This window comes from Callospermophilus lateralis, chromosome 6 (assembly GCF_048772815.1).
Source record: "Callospermophilus lateralis isolate mCalLat2 chromosome 6, mCalLat2.hap1, whole genome shotgun sequence".
Classification (NCBI taxonomy): Eukaryota; Metazoa; Chordata; class Mammalia; order Rodentia; family Sciuridae; genus Callospermophilus; species Callospermophilus lateralis.
In genome coordinates, this window is record NC_135310.1 from 88,864,863 (window position 1) to 88,891,041 (window position 26,179).

General features: G+C 31.2%; 1 protein-coding gene across 40 annotated transcripts in view; it reads right to left on the reverse strand.

Annotated features, from left to right (window-relative positions):
* Rims1 (regulating synaptic membrane exocytosis 1) overlaps window positions 1-26,179 on the reverse strand; it is a 446,077-nt gene that overhangs the window by 120,986 nt on the left and 298,912 nt on the right. For 16 of the 40 annotated variants that reach the window (XM_076860038.2, XM_076860023.2, XM_076860020.2 and 13 more), the window contains exons 8-15: window positions 24,861-24,991; window positions 24,242-24,413; window positions 23,950-24,103; window positions 22,796-22,867; window positions 17,922-18,078; window positions 17,092-17,217; window positions 15,423-15,485; window positions 10,312-10,401 (exon numbers count right to left, since the gene is read on the reverse strand). In XM_076860038.2, coding sequence (XP_076716153.2) covers window positions 10,312-10,401; window positions 15,423-15,485; window positions 17,092-17,217; window positions 17,922-18,078; window positions 22,796-22,867; window positions 23,950-24,103; window positions 24,242-24,413; window positions 24,861-24,991 — 965 coding nt within the window. Of the gene's footprint in view, window positions 1-2,494; window positions 2,579-10,311; window positions 10,402-10,857; window positions 10,972-11,283; window positions 11,362-15,422; window positions 15,486-17,091; window positions 17,218-17,921; window positions 18,079-22,795; window positions 22,868-23,949; window positions 24,104-24,241; window positions 24,414-24,860; window positions 24,992-26,179 lie in introns of all 40 variants that reach the window. The other 24 variants (XM_076860046.2, XM_076860031.2, XM_076860029.2 and 21 more) reach the window with 8 other exon arrangements.

Below are 26,179 nucleotides of genomic sequence, written 5' to 3' on the forward strand. Positions count from 1 at the left end.
AGCTTTATCATGTGGTTGGCATGGCTACATATGAATTTAGCACTAGTTGATTATGATTTCTCATTTTTATGGTAATATATAATTTTAACTTAATAAAATTTTATTTTAAACTATTTTCTACTATCTACAGTAATAAATCATGGTATCAAGTCATTTAAAATGAATTTTTTCGCCAGATTTGGTGGTGCACACCTGTAATCCCAGATACTTGGAAGACTGAGGGAAGATCACAGGCTTAAAGCTAACCTGGGAAATTTAGTGAGATCCTGTCTCAAAATAAAAATTGAAAAATATCAGAGGATATAATCCAATTGTAGAGCACTCGCTTGGCATGCATGAGGCTCTGGAATTGATTCCTAGCACTACACACACACACACACACACACACACACCACACACACACAAACACACACACACAAATATATTTCTTTTCATTGAACAATAGGCATTACTTACAAATAAGTCATTTTAAAAAAACAGCAAAATGTTCCTAGTGTGATGGTATATACCTGTGATCCCAGTGGCTCAGGAGGCTGAGGGCAGAGGACTCCAAGTTCAAAGCTGGCCTCAGCAATTTAGTGAGGCCCTCAGCTCTATCTCTAAATAAAAACATAAAAAGGGCTGGGGATGTGTCTGAGTGGTTAAACAGTGCTGGATCCAATCCCAGGTACAAACAAAACAAAACAAAAAATAGCAAAATGTATAAAGTTTACATTTTATGCTTCCTTTAATAATCTTATCTAAAATGTTCACCTCTGTTCCTAAAAATTAGGCTTACAACACACACACACACGCACACGTGCGCGTGCACACACAAACACACACACACACATACAATCTAGGGAAGCAACAAAATTTATTCATGTACCATAAATGAAGCTAATGTATATCTTATATATGTAAAATCTGAAGCTATTATTTGGTTTCTATTTTTCTCAATGTCCAGATAAAATTACATTTATATATATTACAAAGACCAACATATGTAATTGTCCTATACTTGTTCATTACATTAGATGAAACTGTTGCTTTATTTGTTCTAAAATAAATTCAAGGACTTTCCAGAATTTTTTTTTTAGAGGGAAATTCTAAGTTCCTCTTTGACCCGGATATTATCTTTCTTAATCACTGCTCTGCTATTAAAATAGTGTGCATAATAGGGAGAAATAACAAGCATTTATTGAATGAATGAGTAGCAATATAGAGCTAATTTATACAACTGCATTATATTTAGTTTAAATGACTTTACACTTACAATAAATTTTAGATTGGAGACTTTACTAATTCTTCTAGTCCCAGAAATTCTAAACCAGATAGTAGCAGAGGCAATTAATTTTAAACTCCAAATATATAAATATAAATCACATGAACAGGTAAATGTCTTACAAATTTAAAATGCTAAAATATTCTGAAACCTTCATAAAATATCAGTTTTTGGTCTTTCCCAACAGTTGTAAAATGACAGTAAATTTTGCTAAGTGATAGTGTTTAGTTTTTCTATCAAATTGAAATCCCCAAGTTACCTTGATTGTGTAGAAATACCAAAAATAATTTACACAACTTTTCACTAAGGGTACAATTGTACCACTATATATATTCAAACACTTAACAGACCCTGTATGCCCATATGACTAGTGGTCATTTAGCTAGGTGTTCTGTTTCAGAGATACCATATCTATTTATCTACTAAATAAATACTACCCATGTGTTGACTGAATTTCTACTGCAGAAAAGTATCTCAGAAACTTTGAGTGACCAGTTGGGAAAAATGTTGAAAGGTAAAAACTATACATAACAAGCACAATAAAATATGAAAATTGGGTTAACTGCAAACTGAGAAAATTGAAGCAATGGAAAAGTACATATTTTGATACCTCTTAAAGATTATCTTGAAGTGGATTGAAAGCACTGATGCTATTTTTAAAGACCTACCTGATAGACTGACCCTAGCCCTTGAAAATATTTTGTTTAAAAACACAATATACATAAAACTTAAAAGAATTGGGTGTCCTACTTTAAACCAGACATTTTTAATACACCCCAAAGCCTAAACTTCTTGAATAAGCTTATACAGTAACAAATCAAGGAAGCTGAAAACCAATATAACTAAGAATAGGCTGGTTGACAATTTCTAATATACTCTAAAGCACCTGAGAATTTTTATTTATTTACATAAAAGCAAAAATAATATATAATTATACATCAATATTTAATAGTCAATATTCAACAAATATGCTGCAATAAATGCTCATCAAGATAGAACTCTTTCAAATGGATCCCAACTTTACTGTGTTTAAATGATACCATATTCTATACTACTCTCATTTTAGCAGAGCTTTATTAGAGCTGGGTGCAATTACCGATGGAATCACAACATATCTAGCTCTGGTTCCTGAAAGCAAATATTTCACAACCAACATTTTTCTTGGTTATCCTTCACTTGGTGGCCTAGGAGACTCAAGTAGCCACTTGTCTGTTAGGACATGACTAGTACCTGTCATTCTCCGGAGATGCATGCTGGATTTGAATCCTGGGGCTAGGAGGTCGTCTCCTATCTAGGGAGGGGGACCATCTACCCCTGGTTGCCCAGTGAACAAGACAGGAAAAAACAGGACATTTAGTAACTCCTAAAATAAAAGAATATATGGAACAACAGGACTGGAATAACACCCCAAAAAGACAAAGTGTTTATATTTTGCTCTATAATTTAATTTTCACTTTTACAAGCTCAGAAAGATAAGTTATAATATTATAAGGAAATAAAATCTGTAATCTTACAAGTGAATACAGAAAAACATGTTTGGTAAGATGTTTAGAACCCATCAAGTATAATTTTGTTAATGTGCCTGTGTGTATACATATCTATATTCATACATAAATATGAATATAATTGTTTCAAAAGATGCATTGTTAAGAATCTCACTTATGTTTGTATAAAATAAGTTTAATACACCACCACTGCTTATTTGATACCAGAAGGGAAAGTATTGGTGGCAAATGTCAGGTTTGTGAATTTAACACAGGAACACAGTTACATGGAAGAAATAAAAAAAAAAAAAACTCTTAAGTATGGAAACAATGACATGAAATAATTCATGGGAAGACTCTGGGGGAAGTTTTAACAAATTTTCTTGTACCAAACTGCAGCTAATTACTCACTGATAAATTAAAATGTGGATTACAGACCCCCCAAAAATGACAAATTAGCATTGTGCTTAAAAATTCTGCTAAGCTTTATGTGCAAAATGTCTTTCAATTGGTTAAACAGTTGTATTTTGTTTTCATATTTACACCAACATTTTTTTTTTGTGTGACTAACAGGTAGACAAAAGTTTGAAATTTCATTGATTCTTTTATCAAAGTATCATGAAATTTATAACCATAATTATGGAAATCTACTTGAAAACTTAAAAAAAAGGGAACTAAGGGCAAAACAAGCCAGGCTTAAATTTCTTTTTTTCTTAATGTATTAGATAAGAACTATTTTAGGATACTTTCTCTAGATATTGTCTTTTTCATTTACAACAAGGGGCTCATTTACATATAAGATTTTATAATAACAAAAGGAGATCAGTCCTTATGATTCTTTTAAAAAGTCATCTTTAGGGCTGGGGTTGTTGCTCAGTGGTAGAGTGCTCGCTTATCACGTGCGAAGACCTGGGTTCGATCCTTAGCACGATCCTTAGCACCACATAAAAATAAATAAATACAATAAAGGCTTTGTGTTCAACTACAACTAAAAAATAAATAATAAAAAAAAGGAAAAAGACATTATACCTTGACTTACTTTATTTATTCAACTATAGGACAAAAGCAGCAAAGGGCTGTCAACTTGTAGCCAGGATATTTGAGATCAGCAGGTACTCAATTCTAAAAGCCCCTTGGAAGCCTTTGCTTAATCATACTTAGATGGACAGATTGAGCATAATTCAAGTTGAGCTTTGAGGAAGTCTTCAGGAAAGTGGAAACATTCAATAACAGAATTTGAGCAAAAGAGAAAATTATGCCACACATACTCTTAAATGTTTTATGTATTTGTTAAATTTAAAACATTCTGCACTCATTTTGAATTATTTGATTATTTTTAATTACTTAAATTATTTCAATCTGAATGCTTTAAAATGATTCTTTGCAATTTACTGGCTTTATTTTAGGGATGAAATAAAGCAAAATGCTTTTAAGAAAATTGAAAAATAATTATAACTACAGTGCTTTCTATACTAAGTTATGTTCAACTGTGTTTTTAAATTATTTGAAAATATAAAAATGGATAGTATTTTTCTGTGAAGTACTAATTTTAACTTAATGGGATTATTAGTAACCTTCCTTCCTGAGGCAAAATTCCAGTCCTGTGTTTATTTAAACATGATAGTAAAAAAACAAAACTAACAAAAACCACAGCTATAATTATGAAACATGCAGTGCAAGCTATGGAGGAGGAAAGTGAACATTCAGAAACAAGCAACTGTGAAGGCAAACTACTAAGAGGTCATTTTTGAATAATATTTAGCATAATACATATATCTCTATACCCAAAGTCCTTCTGAATATGCTGATATATAGAAACCATATAACAAATATTTTGTTTTTCCCTCATATAGTGGATATGATGAGGGCAAGATCTATTTATACCTAATTTTTTGTCCTAAGAACAGATACCACTTAAGTTTTAATATCACATAGTTGGGAATTTCAAATGTACTAGTATATTTTATATGCTTTTAAAATGTGTGAAACTTTTTCTTTCTTCTATCACATAGAAAGTCCAAAAGTAGTACCTTTATGCTGTTCTCTCTCCTCCTTTCTAGTTATTGATAAATATACAAAGCTTCAAGTTCAGTTTCTATTTTCATATATGGCAGTTTATGTTGGAAATTTTAATCATGATGTTGAACTAAACCAACCCTTTCCTGATTCCTTTTACAAACCATCCTCCATCTATGTTAGTTACATTTTTTTAGTAAATTATTAGTACTTTTTTTTGTCAAGTGTGCTAAATTCATTAATATAGGAACACCTATTTGTTGAATGATTATTTGAAAATATTTAAATAGACAATAAATAAGACTTTAAACTTTGTGGTAATTCAGGCAAGAAATGAGAACCCGTAGGTAAAAAATTAACAGTGATGATACACATTAGAGACCCACTGATGAGATATAAAGGAAGTACAACTCATGGGCCCCTGTAAGCAATTAAATGATGGTTATATTGTGGCTTTCCACCCTTGCCCTGATAAACATTGCAGCAAATGCATATTTAAATGTGCTAATCCATGCATGCATAAATATACACATCCTTTATTGATGCATTTTTCTTAGCAGTACATTCATTATCTAAAATGTAGCAGCTTTGGGCTGGGGATGTGGCTCAAGAGGTAGCGCGCTCGCCTGGCATGCATGCGGCCCGGGTTCGATCCTCAGCACCACATACAAAGAAAGATGTTGTGTCCATCTAAACTAAAAAATAAACATTAAAAAATTCTCTCTCTCTCTCTCTCTCTCTCTCTCTCTCACTTTAAAAAAAATAAAAAATAAAATGTAGCAGCTTCATCATCTAAAAGAAAAATTGTATGGGAATCATTCATTCCATAAATAGCACAAATCAAAAATACTTATGAGGTATTATAATACAAATTGAAAGCAAATGAGATAACTGACTACACACACAGGTATTTTATTGTGTTTTCCTATTTAACACATCAGTCCTTCAAAGACATTTCTCTTAATACTGTGTTAAACTGACTTTGACTTAGTTTAATTAATATAGATACTATACTTTGAAATGAGATTAATAATATTTATTTTAATTCATTTTACAATTGATTTTCAGGTGGGAACTTTATTTCCCTTCAGCCCATGTTTGCATGTTGAGGGAAATAAGTAACACTTTTCTGCATTGCACCAGAAGGAAGGAGGAGTGGCTTGTATAATAGGTGACTTTACATTAAAGAATCAGCCACATGTGACTTAGCTCTTTCTTGATTCATCTTCCTACAAAAGACAATAGCAAATAAACCTGCAATGTAGCCACGAGATATGAGGCCTGACCTTGTAGCGGAAGTATCTTGTGATTCATTGAAATGGCTAGTTCTGGGGTTAGTAACTTAAAGGCTCACAGACCTAAAGCCACAGGTTTCAAACTTATTCACTGTACTTATGGTAATATTAGATCCCCTATCTATCTAGTGCCTTGGGTCTAGCTCACAATTAGATCCAAATTTGGGACTGGAAAAGAGAAAGTGCCTAAGTCCCCCACTTCCCAACTTAAACTCTTACTAAGTAAAATAATATTGTTCTTACTAGACATGAAAAACACAAACATGATAGGATCCCTGCCCTCAGAAGGTTTAGGATATAGTGGAAGAAACAAATACAATACCAAATGAAATACAATATGTTTTAATTGAAGTATACAAAATTATGTAGGAGTCAGAAAATAAAAAAAAAACTGTGACTGGCAAAAGGAAGGGAAGGGTGGAGAGTGGATTAAGAAAGGTCCTGCAAAAGATATGAATTTGCCCTGAATTTTTGAAGAATGAGTAGAATTTTCTAGCAGACAAAAGATGAAAAAAGAAAAAAAATGTTTTAGAAATTTTGATGGGAATAAAAGTTAAAACATGAATACTATTACTACAGCTTATTAGAAATTTAAGTCGGACAGAGTGATAAGGGAACTGGAGAAGGGCTAAAATGAAGGTGAGGATCTACTTTGAAGAAATCATAGGATTTACTGATTCACTGAATTTGAAGCAAAAATATCAATGCTTCCAGACTATGCAGTTAGTTATATGTCAAAGCCATAAAATGAGAAAAAAATTATAGGAAAGGAAGCCATTTGTTGTAAAGGAATTGAAAAGGAAATAATCTAGTAGTGTTGGACATTTTTATAAACTCAATGTCTGTCACCCAGTTAGAAACTTGGGCCCAGTGCTCAGGAGGGAAGGTCTGGCCTAGTGAGTCACATTGGAGAGCTGTCTTCATAGGTATTAGAGACTTTGATAGAAATATAATGTAAGAGACAGCTTAGATGGGATAAAAAGGGGAAACAGGGTGAAAGTAGGAAAATACCTATCATTATGGGATAGAGGAGGAAGAGAAACCTATAAAAGAGACAGGCATAAGAAAAAGAGGTACTCAAGTAAGCAGAGACTCAAGTGGCAGGGAGGTTAATGTAAACTGCTACAACAATGTAATATGTAGGTAATGTAACACACAGAGGAATTTCTCCATAGCAATAAGGTAGTAGGGGTAGGAGTGAGACTCCAGGATTTACTGGAAGCCTGAAAAAAAGGGAGGCAGTAAGTACAGACTAACCTTTTACAAGCCTTCAGTAAGGTTGTAATTGTTATGAAAGGTAATGAGAATAAAAAATATTACAGATAAAGTAACTATTTTTCAGTGGCTCTAAAAATCAATGTTTTTAAACATTTAAGCAATAATTTGCTTAAAATTCTGGAGGGATTAATAGCATGCCTATAACACACCCCAAGGGCAGAATTAGGGTAATTTACAGAACTGTAGTAATCAAAAGCATTTTTTTTTAATTTATATAACCAACAAAATATAAAATGGAAAAGTTTTTAAACTTCCCTTCCAAACAATGCTTCTACAGATATGACTTAAAATATCTCTGTTAACTTGGGCCATACATCTAATAAGAGAGAAGAGAAGGAGGATCTGAGGGTTTCTAGTTCCTTCAGGAAAAGGATGCTGCCTCTTTATCTTTCAAATCATCAGTAAAGTATGGTCTTGGATATTGAGTTTGTTTTGACAACTTCACCCTTTGTGCTAACATCGAACCATTTGTTTTAAAAGTTAGTGAGGAGGTTGGGGCTGTAGCTTAGTGGTAGAACACTTGCCTAGCACATGTGAAGCACTGGGTTCTACCCTTAGCACCACATAAAAATAAGTAAATAAAATAAAGGCATGCTGTCCATCTATAACTACAAAAATAGAAAAGTTAGTGAGGATACTTCAAAAAATGGCCATTGAGTTGGTATAACAAAATTTAAATGGCTATCAAAATGAGTCAGAATTCTCAAATCATTGAAACTTAACACTTACTATTTCATAAGGATGTTACTATGTTAAGAATATAAAATTAATTTTGGCAAAGAGGTGACACTTATCCACTATGTATATATTAGACATTAATACCATAAGTCTCATGATCAACCAGAGAAATTAAGCAGTTGGGAAAGTCCTATATAGCTTTCTTCTTATTCTCTGCACATCACGCCTGGGACTTTAACTGTTCTCCAAAAGGAACAGTCTTGTTTTCAATACTGTTATGTTCTGCTTCAAAGCTTCTCTTAGGTGCATACACAAAAGGGCATTTGTAGTCCCAACCTTCCAAACCAATAAGCATTTATAATTTCTGTAATTTACTTGATGAAAATTTGTCTCATTTGTTTTTCATGGTGACAAAATGATCTGAACAAATTAAGAATCATTGATATTGTCTTTGATTTTTTAATAGAAAATTTCTTCTTATTCAATATAGAGAGTAAGTATATTTTCAATCCATTTTTTCCTCTTATATTGATGGTAATTATACTCACTGGAACTTCATGTTAATCTATGTAATTAATATGTGTGGCCAGCTTATTGGTAGAGATTGACTTGTTTCAAGGACTATTATTTGAGAGGTTAAATTCAGCAACATACAGATTTGTAAATTCTGTGGCTTCAATGAGGTACATATGCTAGATAGGCTACGCCATAAGAACAGACTCACACTGTCCAATACAGTAGCCATAAGAAAGTAGCTAGTCCAAATTAGAGAGTGCCATAAATACATAATACACTTAGCATGTATGACTTGTTATGAAAAAGGAATGCAAAATATTTCACTAATACTTTTATATTAGTGATATATTTAAATAACAGTACTTTTAATATGCTAAGTTGAAGTGTTACTTTCACCTTTTCAACATGGGTACTAGCAAATTTGAAATACACCTATGGTTTGCATTATATTTCTATTAGCACTGACCTAGATGATGGTGAAAATGTTAGATGTGTTTATAATCACAAGACTCCACTGGCCTGAGCAATTCTGCCCATGTTATAAGGCTAATAAGAAACATATAAATAATAATAGAAAAAATAGTAAGTTTCTTGCCACTACCCTTGTAATTATTGTGTGTGAGGGGATATATGAAAAGAGAGAATGGTAAGACTGCTTCAACTGTGATTTTAGGAGTTTATAGTCATTTCAACTAAAATTTCTATTATAAATGCAAAGGAATACAAAATAAAAATTAATTTCTTTCTATGATTAATTTTACAAATATGAATATTACAGAATAAAAAAAGTTTTTTTTTGTAAAATCTTATCAAGATGCTATAAAATAGAAATGAATATTTGTACCAATTTTTTAATACCAGAAATAAATTACTGATAGAGTACAAAAATTGTTAAGGAAAAACTTTAAGCACCCTCTGAAGAATAAGTGGTTTTCATTAGCGTCACTAAATAATTTTTCTTCAGGATTTATAAAGAGGTAGCCTGCAAATATCCTCTAAATGACTTCTAAATAAAAAGATAGCAATTATAATCAAGACTACCAATTATAACTAAATTTACTGGAATAGAAAGTTCTTTTACAATGGGAAAATGAGATATAATTAAAAAACAGTATAACACAATCACTGAGTGAGTCTGAATTAAAATCAGAATTATTATTACTCAAGCAATTAAAAAATTTTAAAAAGTACATGTGCATACATACATTATATATTGTATGTATTTATTTGGTAAGGCATCAAGAAATCTGATTAACATATGACTCCTCTTGTCAAAATATAATTTAATGCAAAATATGACATATATAAAAGAGCACATTGATTCCAAAATGAAGATAGATGCATAAGGGAAATATTTTATCTAAACTGAATTCCTATTTTGAGTTTATGGAAGACTGCTCTTAACTCATGGGAAGGTGATCCACCCCTGAAGAAATTGACTGGACCTTATAATAGTATCAGCATACTGAAGGATCCCTGAGTAGTATATAAATAAAAGGACTGAAGAGCAACAAAAGTAGAAAAGCAGCAGCCAGAAGCAATTACAAATTACATCACACCATTTTCAACATTCATAGAAATACGTGTATGGGCACTCTTAGTTGTATCCACATACGCGTATCTCTGTATAGACATGTGTAATGGGGGGGGGGATGTAGACAATTAGCACAGTGAACATGAATGAATAATCCTGTGAGACTCACATGAAACAAAACAAAGTGATTGAAAAAAAAATCACCAGTACAAATGATAAGAAATTAAGAAAGTCTTTATTTTATACCTTTCTCGTTCTGGTGAATGCAAACTAGTATCTGGTCTCAAGCAGTTGGTACTAGCACTCCTAGCCCTGTCAAGGGAGGGCTGCAGTTCACTAGTGCCAGTGCATTGCATCCAGTGGTAGAAGAGAAAGACAGAGAAAACAAAGAAAGGAAGACCATGTTAGAGAGTAAAGCATAAAATAATGTTCTCTTTACATAAAATGTAGAATCACTGTGATTCAGTTCATAAGGGTGTGAGATAGTTGATAGGATGACAGTGCAAAATTTTGTTTAGAAAATGAAACTAAACAAAGATTATGCTTAAATTGATTTGCATAATTTTAAAAGAGGATTTCAGACTGAAATATGATGTTAAATCACACCTACTTATGAAAAAACTGGATACAGGAAGCACTAAAACAAAAATGCCTAAAACTTCATTACCAAGAACAAATGCCACACCAAAACAAAATGAAGGACATCAGAGGAGAAATAATCATACAGCTCAACTTTTTGGTTTCACAACGATAGACAAGTGAGTGGAAGGCAGCACTTCCAGATGTTCTTACCTAACCAATATCTCATCAGTAAATCTCAATACTCTTGAGTTAAAGCCTTCATGATGAAGGGGAATGTCCTGTCTAGTCACTGATTTGGTCTTAGAATATGCAGGCAGAATTGAGCTTCACAAATTAAAATTACACACAAATAAAACAAAATGAAATTAATTACTGTAATTAAAATCAACAAGTAAAACAATAAATAAATGACAAAGAAACAAACTAGAATTCTGACATGGGTGTGCAGATTTCATTTAGAGAATTATTCTATAATTAATGTTTTATAACTAAAACAATGTAGATATTATTAATGGTTCTCACTATATAATTTCAAAATAGAATATTAATGCTTTATAAGAATGTAAACTTTCTATTTTTAGTAGGCAAGGGATTATGGATTAGTCTACAACTAGAGCTCACTTCTATGGCTCTTACCTGTAGATATCCCAGTGAGAGCCGTTCTGTAATAAAGGCATCTTGGGTGGTAATGTTTTACAGTGCCTAACAAGATGTCTGCAAAGTGGCAACACAAACATGCAGGGAACAGAAAAATATTTATGAAGCAAAATTTTACTAGGACATAAAGAAAGTAAGAGGCCAACAAAGTTATGTAGATGAATTTATTTTTTTCTGCAAAGAACCACAATAATTACTTGAAAGCAGAATTAAAATTAATAAAATGTGAAATCATAGACACCTGACTTTACCATACTCAAAATTATAATTGCCTTATTTAAAAAAATAACTGCTAGCTAAGTTCTATGAATTTTTATTAACCAATCTTAAAATTATGGTTTCTTTATGAAAGTAAATATTTCATTGCTAAAAGTAAAAATCAAATAGTTTATGTAATTTGGGAGTCAAAATATAACTAAGAAAGTAAAAATTCTGTTTTAAAAACAAGCAAAGAATTGACCAGCATTACAGGAATAAGGCTGGACATGGAACTGAGTTCAGTAAAACAAAGAAAAAGAAAAAGACAACCAAGAAGTGACTGCCAAGGAAAAAGATTCATTTATCTGCTTCTGGATCCAAATCTAATTTACCACTGGAAATTGGGTGAGGTAGACATTTGATATAAATTCGAATTTGAATATTGAATTGGCATAAAATGTTAGAAACAAGGCCCAACTTTGCCTGAATCCCCTAAAATCTATCAGTGCTTCTGGACTATATAAGCCACGAAGAGCAAATCAGTTCATTAATTAATTTTTTGGTAAATAATAATGTTCTACAAAGTTAATTACTCATTAGGAGTATTTAGCACCCATTTTAGTTTAAAGTATGATGAATAGACAGGGAGTAAACATCTGTCAAGGACATACTAATTATCAAACACTGTCCTGGTTTAATTGTGGTTATGCCAATGGTCAAATCAGAGAGAACCCCTGAAAACTTCAGTTTAAAAATTTAGCAAAAGACCATTTTCAAGTACACACTACAGGAAAAGTTTATTGACACAAAGGATTCTACCAGTTTTACAGAGTGGTCTTTGCTAACCCTAATATTGGGCAAATATCTTTGTAATAAGTTGCTACAAAATTTTTCTAAGCAATTGTTTCAAAAAGTTATTTTTTTTTCAGGATCATTCTAATCAGAGATTGACATGGAATGAAAAACAGAATGGAAAATAGCACAAAAGTTGTAGTCTGAATGCTTAATCTTTTATAAAAAACATGAGCACAAACACCTTGACTTTGCCACTTACTAGCTCAGACTGGAAAAATTCAGGTCAAGACCCTAAGCTTATTTCTGTATCTACAAAAGAGGAAAATAATATCTATTTAACAAAATGTGGTGAGCATTAAATATGATGATAGATATAAAGTATTTATATCTGATATGACACTCTCTACATGAGCACTTCCTGAGGAAAGGTTTTATGAAAACAAGTATTTTGTGATAAATAATTTAGGGAAAATGGATTAAAAAACATGAGAGAGGTTTCTTTAGTCCATGATTTTAATACCATATGCCTAATAAATTTCCAAGGAGGGACTTTGTAAAGTTTTTGAACTCTTTTATTGACAGAACATCTCACAAGAAGAATTATTGTATTCCGAGAAAAACTAGTTAATTGGAAAATATGTCAATCTGATTTCAAATCCTTATTCTGTTATGTATCAAATTTAGCAATTTTCCTAATCTGTAAAATGAAGATAATATGCACATTAAGTGCTGTAGAAAATTGAGATGAAGTAAATTAAATATTTAAGATTGTGCTTGGTATGCAATAAATTTTATTTTTCTTATGTATACTGGAGATTATAAAATCCTTAGATTTTATTTTTTTTTAAAGTTCTAAGTGAACATGTTATGGAAAGTTTTTATACCACTGGTTAGGATTCATCCATGAAAGTTATATTAATAATAAATTTCTGTAATTATTATGAAATCAAACTACATTATTGCTATATCCACAAAAATTGGTGGTTAGTTATGTGCACATATAAACAGATATGCATTTATTCAAATACAGATAAAATTCTTTTATAAATACATGAGTACAAGTGCAGAAGAGATTCCATTTACATACATATATTCAAACTCATGTTTTCTCTATCTCTATATTTTTAGCATTACACATAAGGGAGTGAAAGAAAGGGTAGTTTTTGAAAATTAAGGAATAAAATGATAGTGGTTACAACTTTATAACAAAAACATATAATTGACAGTTGTGGAATCAGTTAAATGAAACAATTACTGTTAATTGTGACATGTTCTGAACTATACACTTGGTTATTTCTACTTCTACTTCCTGGTATTTTTTTTTTTTTTGTGACAGTGTTTCATAGCAGGGCTTTATCTGCCTCAGTTGAACATTCAGTTATATGTATATTCAAGATATAATGAGGCTAACATAAAGCATCAAGCTTTTCTTCTAACATGCAAAATGAATGTACCAATTGTATTAAACAGATATTATATATGGATTTCTGAATTATTAGTAAAGCATCTATCTTAAGGATAGATTGTGTGAAATGATGCAACTACTAGTATATCATATTTTGTATATCCCGATATTTCACTTTCACCAGAAAAAAAATAAGGAAAAAAAATTTTTTTTGCAATTCTTTTTAGACTACAGGTATGAATGTACTAGGAATACACACTGGGTGTCAGGCAGATGCAATATTTATTAATAAACATAAAGAGTTTGTGAGTGTATCTGTTTTGAGTTTTTTTTCTATTTTTACATTTGTAGTCACATCAACAGAAATAAGAGAAAACCTCCAAAATTAGCAAACAAAACATACCTATCAGCAAACTATTTGTTTGGAAGGACATCTAATAATAAGCATGGATGGTTTATCATAAGTAATTTAAGGTGATTTTTATAATATTTATAATTTTATATTTTTCCTCAGTTGGCAAGCAGAACTAATTACTTCCATATTTTTTCCTGTGGCACTCCAAAAAGTAGAATAATTTCAGACACATAAAAATTGTGTCTAATTTTTGGATTTAATTTGGATTGAACAGGACAACATTTGCCCCAGACACAACAAATCTGGCACTTGTCTTTGCATTTAGGTATATTCCTTTCTTTCTCGATCCTCTTATTTTTTAATTGGCTAAAATATTTGAAACATGTTTTGCGTGTGTGTGTGTGTGTTTCTTGATTGATTACTTTCTTATTTTTCTGTTAAAGACTTAGATTGACAATAAATATTGATGGACTATTATCCATGAGCAACATGGAAGGTTTTTTGGGGGGGATTTGGAATTCAAGATATAATGAGATATAATGAGCATCAAGCTTTTAGTTCCGATTTAGAGGCAAGTATTACATACTTTTTCTCCTAATTTCTAAACAGATATTATACTGTTACATGCCTTTAAGGGAAAGTTAAAATTGCAAACAAACTTCCAACTGGCAGGGGTGGGTAGTTATGAAGTTGGCATGTCAAACATTGTCACTCTTTTTTAAGAAAGAAGCAGAAGCTCAGCCATTAAAAATGAACTGGTAGGGCTGGGGTTATGGGTCAGCAGTGGGGCACTCGCCTAGTATGTGCAAGGTACTGGGTTTCATCCTCAGAACCACATAAAAATAAATAAAAAATAAAGGTATTATGTCCAACTACAACTAAAAAAAATTTTTTAAATGAACTGGTAAACACTGCAATAAAAGCAAACAGAACATAAATAACAGTAGATTCTGAAAGAAAATTTTAAAAAGCAAAATTATAATCATGAAAACAATAACATTGCCATGCACAAATCAGAACTCTTGTGACTAGACAGGTATGTGTGTGGGAGTGCTCACAGTGAGCATTTAGAATTTTCATTTTAGAAACTGTTTCCTCAATTTTATGAACATGAAAATAGTCTCACAGAGGCTCAACAGTCTCTGGATTTTGAAATATACAGATGGCAATATTGTTTGCCTGGATTAGAACTGAAATATGTTTGGAAAGATTTTTCATAATCTCCATACACAATGAAACAATTTTTGGATACTTGGGAAATTTATTTTACCTGTATGTCATAATAACAATAAGGGAGAGATGGAAGAATAGTAGAATGGAGAGAGTCATCACACACAGTCACCATTACCAGTTCCCTGTATTTACCTGGTAGTATGTAGGCATTCTGCACTTCGTCCTCGTTTTGCTCTGGGCAGCATAAGAAGCTCACTGCACAGACAGGATGGGTGGTGAGTGAAACAGATAAATTATGAAGCATTAAATGAAATGGATTATGCCAATGTTATGCAGATGGAAACATGAAAGGGGAAGAAACCAGATTGTCTGCACTAGCATATTTGCTTGAGAGGTTAAACAAAAATAAACATGACAGCATTTAAAAAATTTAAACAATAAAGTACAAACATTATGGTTGAAGTCCTAGCTATTACTGACTTGCTATTGTCTTTCAAAATGATTTCACAGAATATAAAAACAAAACAAAAATAAACCTTACCCAAATAAGATAAGGAAGTGATTTCTAAGTGTAGACATTTGAATATTTATTAAAAAATACAAAATTTGATTTTATGATTCTAATTGGAACCCTAAAACTTTTATTTATTTTTAGCAACTTAAGATGGTTTTCTTAGCTCTAACAGTCACAGAAATGCCATACCATATGTTTTTTCTTAAACAATTAGGAAGGTATTTGATTAGGAGTTTTTCTTTTAAAATTGACACTTTTTTCTTTATCCAAATTAGTTTCATTATATTGATTTCCTTGGTCAGGTGACCCTTTGTTTTTCCTCCTCAGTAAAATTCACTGAGTGCAAAATCAATGTCAAAAAAGCAAAGCAGTCCTCAATCAACTCAGTTCAAGCTTAACAGTCTGGAATCCTATTTCTCAGAGCATTTCCCTGTCCCAGTGTCCTGGGTGACTCCCCTCTTGTAGGGCATGGCACAACATCCCACAGCAGGGTAACAATTAGGAGGTAAGAAGCTCAACTTGGCCTCTGGTCCTTATCTTCATGGCAATAAATCCTTCGGCACTACCATCATTTCCCTACTCCTCATGGAAAGTTTCTCTACTTTGAAAAGCCAGAAGAGAATATTCAACAAGGGGGATAATAAAAATCAGACCCTGAACTTATGGTCAAGTTATAGTACAAACGTGGTTACTCTGGGGAGAAAGGCTGTGAATGTGTGGGAAAACAAATTCATAATGTAGACTTATAATAAATTTCCAAGAAATATATGTACATAAATACGTGCAGAACTAAATTACATGGTTATTCAAAAGAATTTCATCTCAACATTTTCTATTTTACAGACATTTCTGGAATAATATTTCAGAAAAAATGAGGTATATGATAAAAACATTAATAGTGACGTTTTCTCCAACACTCTGCAATATTAATTTCCAGATGACCCATTTCCAAAAGGTTTTTAATTGAATAAATAACAATCTTTATAATTAGAAAAATAACATTCCAACCATTGTGACCCATAAAAGATAAATATTTGAAACTTGTTCATGTAGGCTCCCTTCTAAAATTTAGGTCGGTGTCTAATTCAACAACTATCTCTTTACAACTAGATAGACATGAAGTGTAACTTTGGGGGAAAAAAAAGTTTTATAACAATATATTGTTGTCCAAATATTTGTAGAGTTGCATTTTTATAAGAACATCTTAACAGCTGTTCCTTGAAAGAAGTTGTGTTTTGAGTGATGACATATGTTTACTCTTTAATGTAGTATGCCACAATATTTGTGCACATTAAAACAGAAAAAAGAAAAAACTTGTAATGTTGAGATCATAATTTGGACAAGTACCTGTCTTGTTCTGATAAATACTGACTATCCACATCTCTGGATCTGTGATCAGCAGGACTTCGGGAGGCATCATGGTGTCTGGTTGGAGAACGTGATCTTCTTGTTGGATGAATTTCATCTAAGCTCCTAAAATGATGATAAAAATGTATTAGTCAAAGTGCATCATCTTCTCAGACAGACAGCCCAAGAGGAAGGAACTGATAGCAATTGGTAAACAAATGACATGGCTTAAAAAGTGCTGCCATCATACCCCAAATCTATTTTAATCAATGAGTTAAAAGTATTTATTCTCTAGGTTTTGGCTGTGCTGCATTTCTTCAACCTTCTCTAGCATCTCTATCAAAAAAGGACCACAATTTTTCATCTGCTTAATTACAACCACTGAAGAGTATTTCAGGGTGAGATAAAACACAGTACTATATTACAGATATTTCATCTACTTCTCCAAGCTTTTAAAGTGCTTCAAGGAAATAATAATAAATCTCCTAAAAATACATTCTGCCTCCTAATCTTATCCCTTGTCACTTCACTGCACAGTTCTTAGTGATTACTATAAAATTTCTCCTGAAAGGAGAGAAAACTCACAAATATAAACAGTTTCTCAAAACTTATCCTTAGAACATAAACTTCTTTCACTCTCTGAAAAATTTCTTAAGATTAAAGAACAGATTGCTGCATAGGCTGGATAAAGAATAAAGAAGCATTTGCCTACAAACAATTCTGAAAAAAAAATAATTTGACTGACCTAACCATTGTTTCATTTCAGTTAAGAGTCTTGCAGAAATTCACAATGTGTTTTTAATTAAAAATTACAGGGACACTAAGCCTACCTCTGTAATGGCACATTTGGTAAACGTGAACGCGGCCTTCCCTGATCATCGCCGCGATGAGGAGATACTGAACGTGAGCGGTGATGAGTTGTTCTTTGCTGTTCTGGCACAGTTAATGTTGTTGATTTACTTTCTCTAGCACTAGACCTATAACCCACTGGCAAAAGTATACACAAAAAAATTGTTAGTACTTTTTTATAATGCACACATTAACATGGACATATGAAATTTTGTTAAAGCATTTACTGACCTATTAATATCAAATGCCATGCAATCATTATTACTGGCCTTATTCTCAAATGTACTAAGTATACGGACACAGAGTGTGATAAATACATGCATAAGAACAGGTTGCAATTTGGTTCTATGCTACCATTAAGAAACTGAATGTAAACATGACAGATGATGCCTCAGACATTAGGATGAGTTGGGATACTATTTAATTTAAAGAAAAAATGAATTAGTTACTTTTCAGCAACATAAATGAAGCACTTGACAGTGAATTATAGTTGATATATAAATCAATGCTTAGAAATTTTATGTATCTTTCAATTTAAGTTTTTCATTTGAATTTTTCTTCCAAATAATAAATTATTTTATTTTAGTTGGACTATAGATGGCCTAGTAAAAAAATGAAACTATCATATCAATTTTAATTTAAAAATGAAAATAATACCATGACAATTTTAATTTATGAAGAAGGGTAGTAGCTCTTTATTATTACAAATACTGATTGTGAATTTTGCAAACCAGAGATGACTATAATTGTCAAATTAAGAATTGTATGAGTAGAGATGATTGTGGCAATGCAGAGAAAATTAACCTTAACAAATCATCAAATCTATAAGATGATATATAAAACTATTCCATAATTTTGTTAATTATTATCATAAGCTAATATAATTAAGACAAATACAATTAAAATAAATTCTAATGGCCATTTCTCCCATGAAGCAAAAGGTTTATATCATCTCTGGTTTGATTAAAATAAAATAGTTATCTCAAATCCATAATAATGGTTTAGAATTTAAAATTTCTTCAAAAGCATCACTGTTTCCTATTAGAGCAAGAAAAACTAAAAATATAATGTGTAGTAATACAGTTCTATTTACAACTACAGTTCTATTTACAACAACTACATAAAACGTACATGAACCATGAAAATCTAACTGGACAGAGCTCATGCTTTTGTTCATTTTTTTATTTGATAACTCCCACATCCTTTTAAAAATATGCCATTAAACATCACTTACAAATAATTCCTCAGCAGTTTATCTGTTGTGACTACATCATCTCATGACTAAATTTTAAAACATCACTATGGTTTTTAAATGTCTCATACAGTGAAATATGATAATACTGAGATAAAAAAAATTCAAACTACTTTGTTATAATGTTAAAAACATCATTATACTGACCAAAAATGATACTATAAATGGCATAATTTGTAAATGCATATATTTCAGTTTGTTGTCAAATAAATGGCTATTTATTTTTTTGAGTTTTATGTAGAAAATATTTTTGGTGTTCAGATGTATAAATTGTAACATAAAGATGAGAAAAAGACCAACTAAATTAACAGGTAGTGAATATACTTCACAGCTCATTATAAAAATGGTCACAATTTTCATGGATAAGGAATCCAAGGTTAGACTTACTTAAAATTTTAAATTACCATTTGGTATCAATTATATAATAGTTTGGAACATCAAAACTGAATTAGAAACATGATCAATTTCAAGATTTCAATTAATATTCAAGGTATATACTAGATGTAGTATAGTTAAATATTAAGAGAGAAATTTTAAAGAATTTTGCTGTTAAAATATATAATTAATTTTTGCAGAGTTTGGTGTTTATATAGAGAGCAATGCCTCTTTTATACTATTATCAACCAAAGAGTTCAGAGAATAAAATATTACCCTAAAACTTTTCATACACTAAGATTATTTACTATAACTTTTCCTAAAATTCACTAGAAAGTTCCGATTTTATACAGAGAGTATATTGAAGGCAACATACACTATTGTGGTGACTCAAAGTCATTCTCAGTTTCATTTACATGCTATATTATTCAAAATTTTAATGTCTGACTCTATACTAAATCATCATAGATAAATATGCATTTGTAGTTTTTTTCCTTTTAAAAGCAACATGTCTTTCTTGTCGTGATTAATTGAGCATTGAAAGTATGTGCTCTACCTTCAGAAACATGAGTGGGGGGGATTGCTATTTAGTGTTCATCCTGATGTTTTAGTTGGTTCAGAGTTAGAAATCAGAGGGCTTTGTTTTCATTTTCTGAATTTATTGTAACATTCAAAAGGTTAAGTTACCAGATGCCTCTTCTCAAATGAGGGTCTTTTTCATATGGTGTTTATTCTTTTTAAGGCACTATAATTATTTATTTTAAATTACACAAAGCTATAGAGTTGAGAACTCTAGCCATGGATGTATCAACTGCTTTCAGAATCTGCTATGCTTCTCTATAAAAAAAAACACAAAAAAACATAGCAAATATGTGGGAGACATTCTAGAAAAGTCAAGGTATTAGAAAGTTTAAGATTTGGCTGTGGTAAAACTCTTTGAACTAAGATTTTAAGCTTCTTCAGGTCATATGCAACCAGGAATTACACTGAGTACATTAAACATGTAGAACTAGCATCCACATCTACATAAATGTTCTCTTCATACTCATGCTGGAAAATATAGAAGCAAAATTTGTGATCAGCTGCTAAAAGATAGGGGAATACATTATGTGTGTTTATTAACTTACCCCCTCACTTCATTTTAACTTCTTGCCTATTTTGTCAATGCCTCATCTTTCCTCTTTATTTAAAATATACTATCTATTACTCTGTGGCTTATTATATTACTTTTGCCACATATATCTTTAGAAGGTACCATATATTCGATCATTGGATCAATGAAGAATATAACTGAAACTATAAATGAATATCATGATCCAATTTACTAATTTATGAAATGACATCTAAAACATAATTTATTATTTATTGGTTATGTTTCATGTAAATCAGTAGTTACTATGTAAATCACTAATTACATTCTTTCAAATTTCAGCATATTATATTTTTAAATACTAAAGAAAAATGAAAAATATTGTTTGAAAAGAAAATTTAAACACTGCTTCTGTATGATACAAGTGATTATGTGTTCACAAACACACAGTATGAGCAATATATTTCAGTATTGAAAATAAGAATATTTAGAATTCAGTGTTCTTTGGTGGTAGCCAAGCACTGATCCCATCTATAGTGGGTCCTATAACTCATTTTTACTTCTTAGATGCTGATATCTATGTGATGTGTCACAGAAAAGAGAAGAAATGCATTATTTTAGTAAATATTTATTTCATTATCTATTAATTTATTTCTTAATTCTCTTCTGCCTCCCTATAAAAATATGAAATTTCAGGTGAGTAAAACATGGGAACCACTCTTAGAAGTAAATTTTATTTATATAAATAGTAACAATACTATTAACGCTGATGAATAGCCAAGAATTCTGTTATATTTGATGACTTTCCCAAAAGGAATCATCTGATTCTACTTTAATATGTCAATGGATTTAAATTGATAACCACATGTGCCTTCAATTGCGTGAAAATGATTATTTTACTTTATGTAAACATTTCTGTCAAGAATGTGCATAATTTCCATGATCATTAAAGAAATAAAACAGAAAGCAAATAGAAAATGTCATCCAATCTTTTTCAAATTTCTCACTGATACTCTGATATTAAAGTTATATAAATGTATGTAGGTGTATATAGCACTAGGTTTATTGTTTTAACAACATTGACTACTTTTTATACATGATTAAATAGTATATTTTCTTGGATTGTAGACAGCAAATGAAATCTGATTTGAGAGAATTTTCCATAATTTTCTCCTATGTTTAATAAAGTTGTATACATCTCTCCAAATTGCCAACTTAGTTACTGGTGTGGAGTCTATGAATTTTGCCAAAATCATTGCCTTCAAATTAAGTGCATCCCTATCTGAGAAATTATGTAAATCTAGGGGACTTAAGACAATATTATTCCAACAAACTGCTATTAATAATCACATGTATATGTTCCAGGATTAGCTCTTTAATATATTCTTATTGGAATATTTACTTTCCTTTTAATAGTAAATTAATAAAGCACTATAGTGTTAGTGCCCAAAAAAGTAAGCCATTACTACTTGGTTTTACACACTTCCTTGACAAAAGTCATACAGAAAACATAAATTTGGAATGTACAATATCACAAAAATCTCACCAATTTATATAATGGATAAAAGATAAGACTTCAAATGAGTATCAAATCTTTCAAAGGCACTTTCTGATTTGACAACACACACACACATTCTAGGTATAATCAGTAGTGTACACATCACAAAAGCATTAAAATTATAGCCATGCCACATGCAGTTATAAGCCCTGCCATGCACCTTTCTCAGTATATTCCATGGAAGGCTACTGTGTTCTCAGAAATGGAGGAAAGAGAATCATAGAAATACAATATGAAACACGGAAGAATGGAATTTTATGTAATACAATTCATCATACTCTTTCAAAATGAAATTCATATTTTCACTTTTGCTAAGAGCATTGTGAAATAATGATTGATTTCACCTAGTTAAACTTCGATGAATGAACCTAAATTAAGTCAATAGGGATGTTTATTAATAGATACTATTACATTTTAAACTTTCTTAACAATTTGAAAGGCAAGTCACCATGGAATAATAAAATACTGATTTTTCTGTGCTACAGATCTCCAGTTCAGTATCCCAAAAAAGTCTAGAAGTTGACAGCGAAAACAAGCAAGGAAGCACAGTGAAGCTGAGCCATGCTCTTCACCAACGCACCTGGAGGAACTACTCCAATACCATCATCAACCTCATAATCTGAGATGTCACTATCACTGATTCGCTGAGATCCTGCACAACAGTAAGGCAAACAGATACCTCTGTGTCTGATTGGTTTATGAAATGTAAAGGACACGGTCAATTTTTTATACTAAATACATTGCTACTCAATACTTTTGAACAAGAATAGTATAAACACTTGAGCTGATATTTATGAAATTAATGTTTGTTTTCTAAGGATATTTTCTAAGAATTTCCTCACTATAGCATCATACTGAAGACATAAAAGCAAAGGAACCTTGTAAGATAAGATTTTGACCTTTCAGATTACTCTTTAATTAAAAATCTACACTAAAAGCCAATAGCAATGTATATGCACTGTTTTCCACACAGCCAATCACTTTCCTGGGCAGTTCAGGAAAGATGGGACCGAGTGGAAAAGATTCAAAGAACCTCCCTTGGATGGAGCTCTGTGGAGCTCATACTATTGAAAAGACATCAGGGTCTTTTTAAAATATTTATGTTTAGTTTCTAGAATTTGCCATTATACTGCATTAAACATTAATTTTGGGGAAATGATTGAAAGAAAGGACTAACATGAAATATTCAATTACACCTAAAATATTTGGTTCCAGATTACCAAAATGAGGTTTCTAATTTCGGTTGTTAAATAAAAAATGTATTTATAACTCAAAAAATTACTAGATACTACAGCAAAATAAATTTTCCTGACCAACAAATGAATAACAATAAACTTACTTTTTAAACTTTATGCTTAAAAAGCATATTTCTTATTAATATAAGACTAAAAATATCCATGAACTATAAAGATATTAAGACCTGACATGTAGCAACCCATTAATAATGATGGAAATTACTCTATCATTTAACCAATTAGCAACTCAAAGAGTCTTGCATAAGAATTATAACTCATAGTATTTTAGCTCTTAGCTCTGGAATTCCTCTGTTATGATATATATGTTATTTTATTGTGAAAATGCAGAAAATAGTTTTGTCCAGACTCTTTATATAGATGATCAATTTTCCAATAGTTTAATCTGTAATAAAACCCTTAAAAGTATCTTCCATGCTAATCTCCAATTAGATCATTACAACTTAATTAGTTTCTGGTAACTAAAAAGATCTTGACCTACTTTGAAGCTTCTTGCTAGAGCTTTCTCCATGAATGTGTCGCCTTGGCATGAAAGGTGATGGCTGAGGCAGAGGTAGTGAAGATTCATCGTGTGTCTGAAGTTTATACCAATGTGGTTCATCATCTAAAAGTGCTGTCTCCAATTCTATGAGGATCTGAAAGGGTGGTTCTCAAATTAATTTAAGCACCTTTACCAAAACAAAATATATCAGTAATCATAATTAACATGTATTTAAAAAAAAAAAAAACAACCTCATTGAGCATTTGACTTGAATCTGTACAATATACATCACCTCTCCAAGAAATTCACTTTCTTCTTCTTGTACTCTTGGTTGATCCCACACAGTTATTTCTAACATTCGCTCTCTAAAATCTCTACGATGTACATGTGAATAGACAAAAGTTTGATTCCATTTTGGTTCTAGAACTTTCTTTACTGTTTTGGTCCTCCTTTTACTTTTATCACTGAAAAATAAGGATGTTTTGTAAATGAGCAAGCAAAACAAGTATATGCTGCCACCTACTGCAGTTACATGTAATATTGCCATTGGTATTTTTACTACTTTTAGCGTATAAAACAAAAGTCAGAAAACACTATAGAGTTAGATAGAATTCTAATTTCAACTTCAATGTAAGCAGTAACTATAATTATAGTCACAAACACACAAAGTTATATTCTAAATGATGTGCTGCTATCAAAGACATGGATAAACAAGGTAATGGACATGTTTAAAAATTGCCAGATTATTTTCAAGTAAACAAAAAGCTTGAGGGACTTTTTTTTCATATATAATGAAGTTTGCTCCCTCTGAAAAAATAATCTGTTACATTTAGAAAATATACTTCAGAAGAAAATATTCTATCTCTTCTGTTAGTACATATTTTAGCATTTTTTCTAAAATTATTCACTACCTTCTATCTGGAAGAAAATACATTTTTACATAAGGATTCCTGGGACGCCCATCTACTCTAGAGGGTAGATCTGTTGCTTGCAGAACATTTACAATCAGCTGGTGTCCCACTTTATCATACCACAGCTTCACCTAAGAGCAATGCAGAAAGAAATTATTTGAAAAAAAGCATGAAGTATTATAATTTTTACATTAAATAATATTAAAATTATATTTAAAGAAAAACATTTAAATTGTATTATAATAAAATTTCAGGTATTATTTCTGAAAAGAACACCAACTGAAAAGTGTAATCATTTAGAATTCAACTTTTCTCTTGAAGCATTTTGAACCTAACTTACAGCTGACAGGCCTGCAGTACTATATCTAATGCCACAATTTGGGGAAGAGGGCAATATTGAAATCATTATCCTTGTTTTTTAAATGCTTAACCCAAAAGTTTGGTGGTTACCAGTGACTTGATCATAAATCAGCTAAATGCACTTTTTAGTGCCATGGGTTGATGAAAGAAGTTTCAGTATTCAGATATAAGAGACTAAAAGACATTGGGAAGCTACTAAGTGTTTCCTGTCATTTTTCTCATTTAAGTTTTATGATTAACTTACTTACAGGCTAATTCATAAGAGAAGGGGAAAAGAAACAAAGGAGGACTCAGTGCATAAATGATATCTTCAAACCACATGAGGGACAGATGGTATTTCTGCTAACTAAAATTTTTTGATAGTTAAACTAAGAAAAATGGGAAACAGCACACTGACATTCTGTTGTCAAAACCCTTAGAACCAAACTTTAGCTGTCAGGAGAGATTTATGCTGGCAGCAGTAATGACACATTAAATTAACCATAGAGTTCTTTTTATTTCTTTAATCTAGAAGTTCCTTTGGATTTTATGATTGAATAAGAAATATAAATATACATGGCTGATGATCACATGTTGGAGCATATTTAAGAGTCATGGTAACAAAATAAGCTATTTTAATATGGGAGTGTTTTTTCATAGTGAGGGGCAGATTAAGAATCCAGATCTGTATGAATCCAACCCTCCAGTTCTCAGTTAATTCTAGGGAGACATTTTTCATAAAACCCCAATACATTTTCACTCTTTTAAAAGTATAGATGAAGAGTATACACAAAAAAACTAGAAAAAAAAGGTTTTAAGGCAGATAAAATAAATATAAGGGACTATACTAAGATATTAAATATACTAAAAATAGGAGTGAAAACCAAGAAAGCCTTTGAAAATAAGTGAGCTTACATTTATCTTTGACTAATTAAAACTAAGAATAGCAAAGAGAGAAACAGAAATAAACACATTACCAA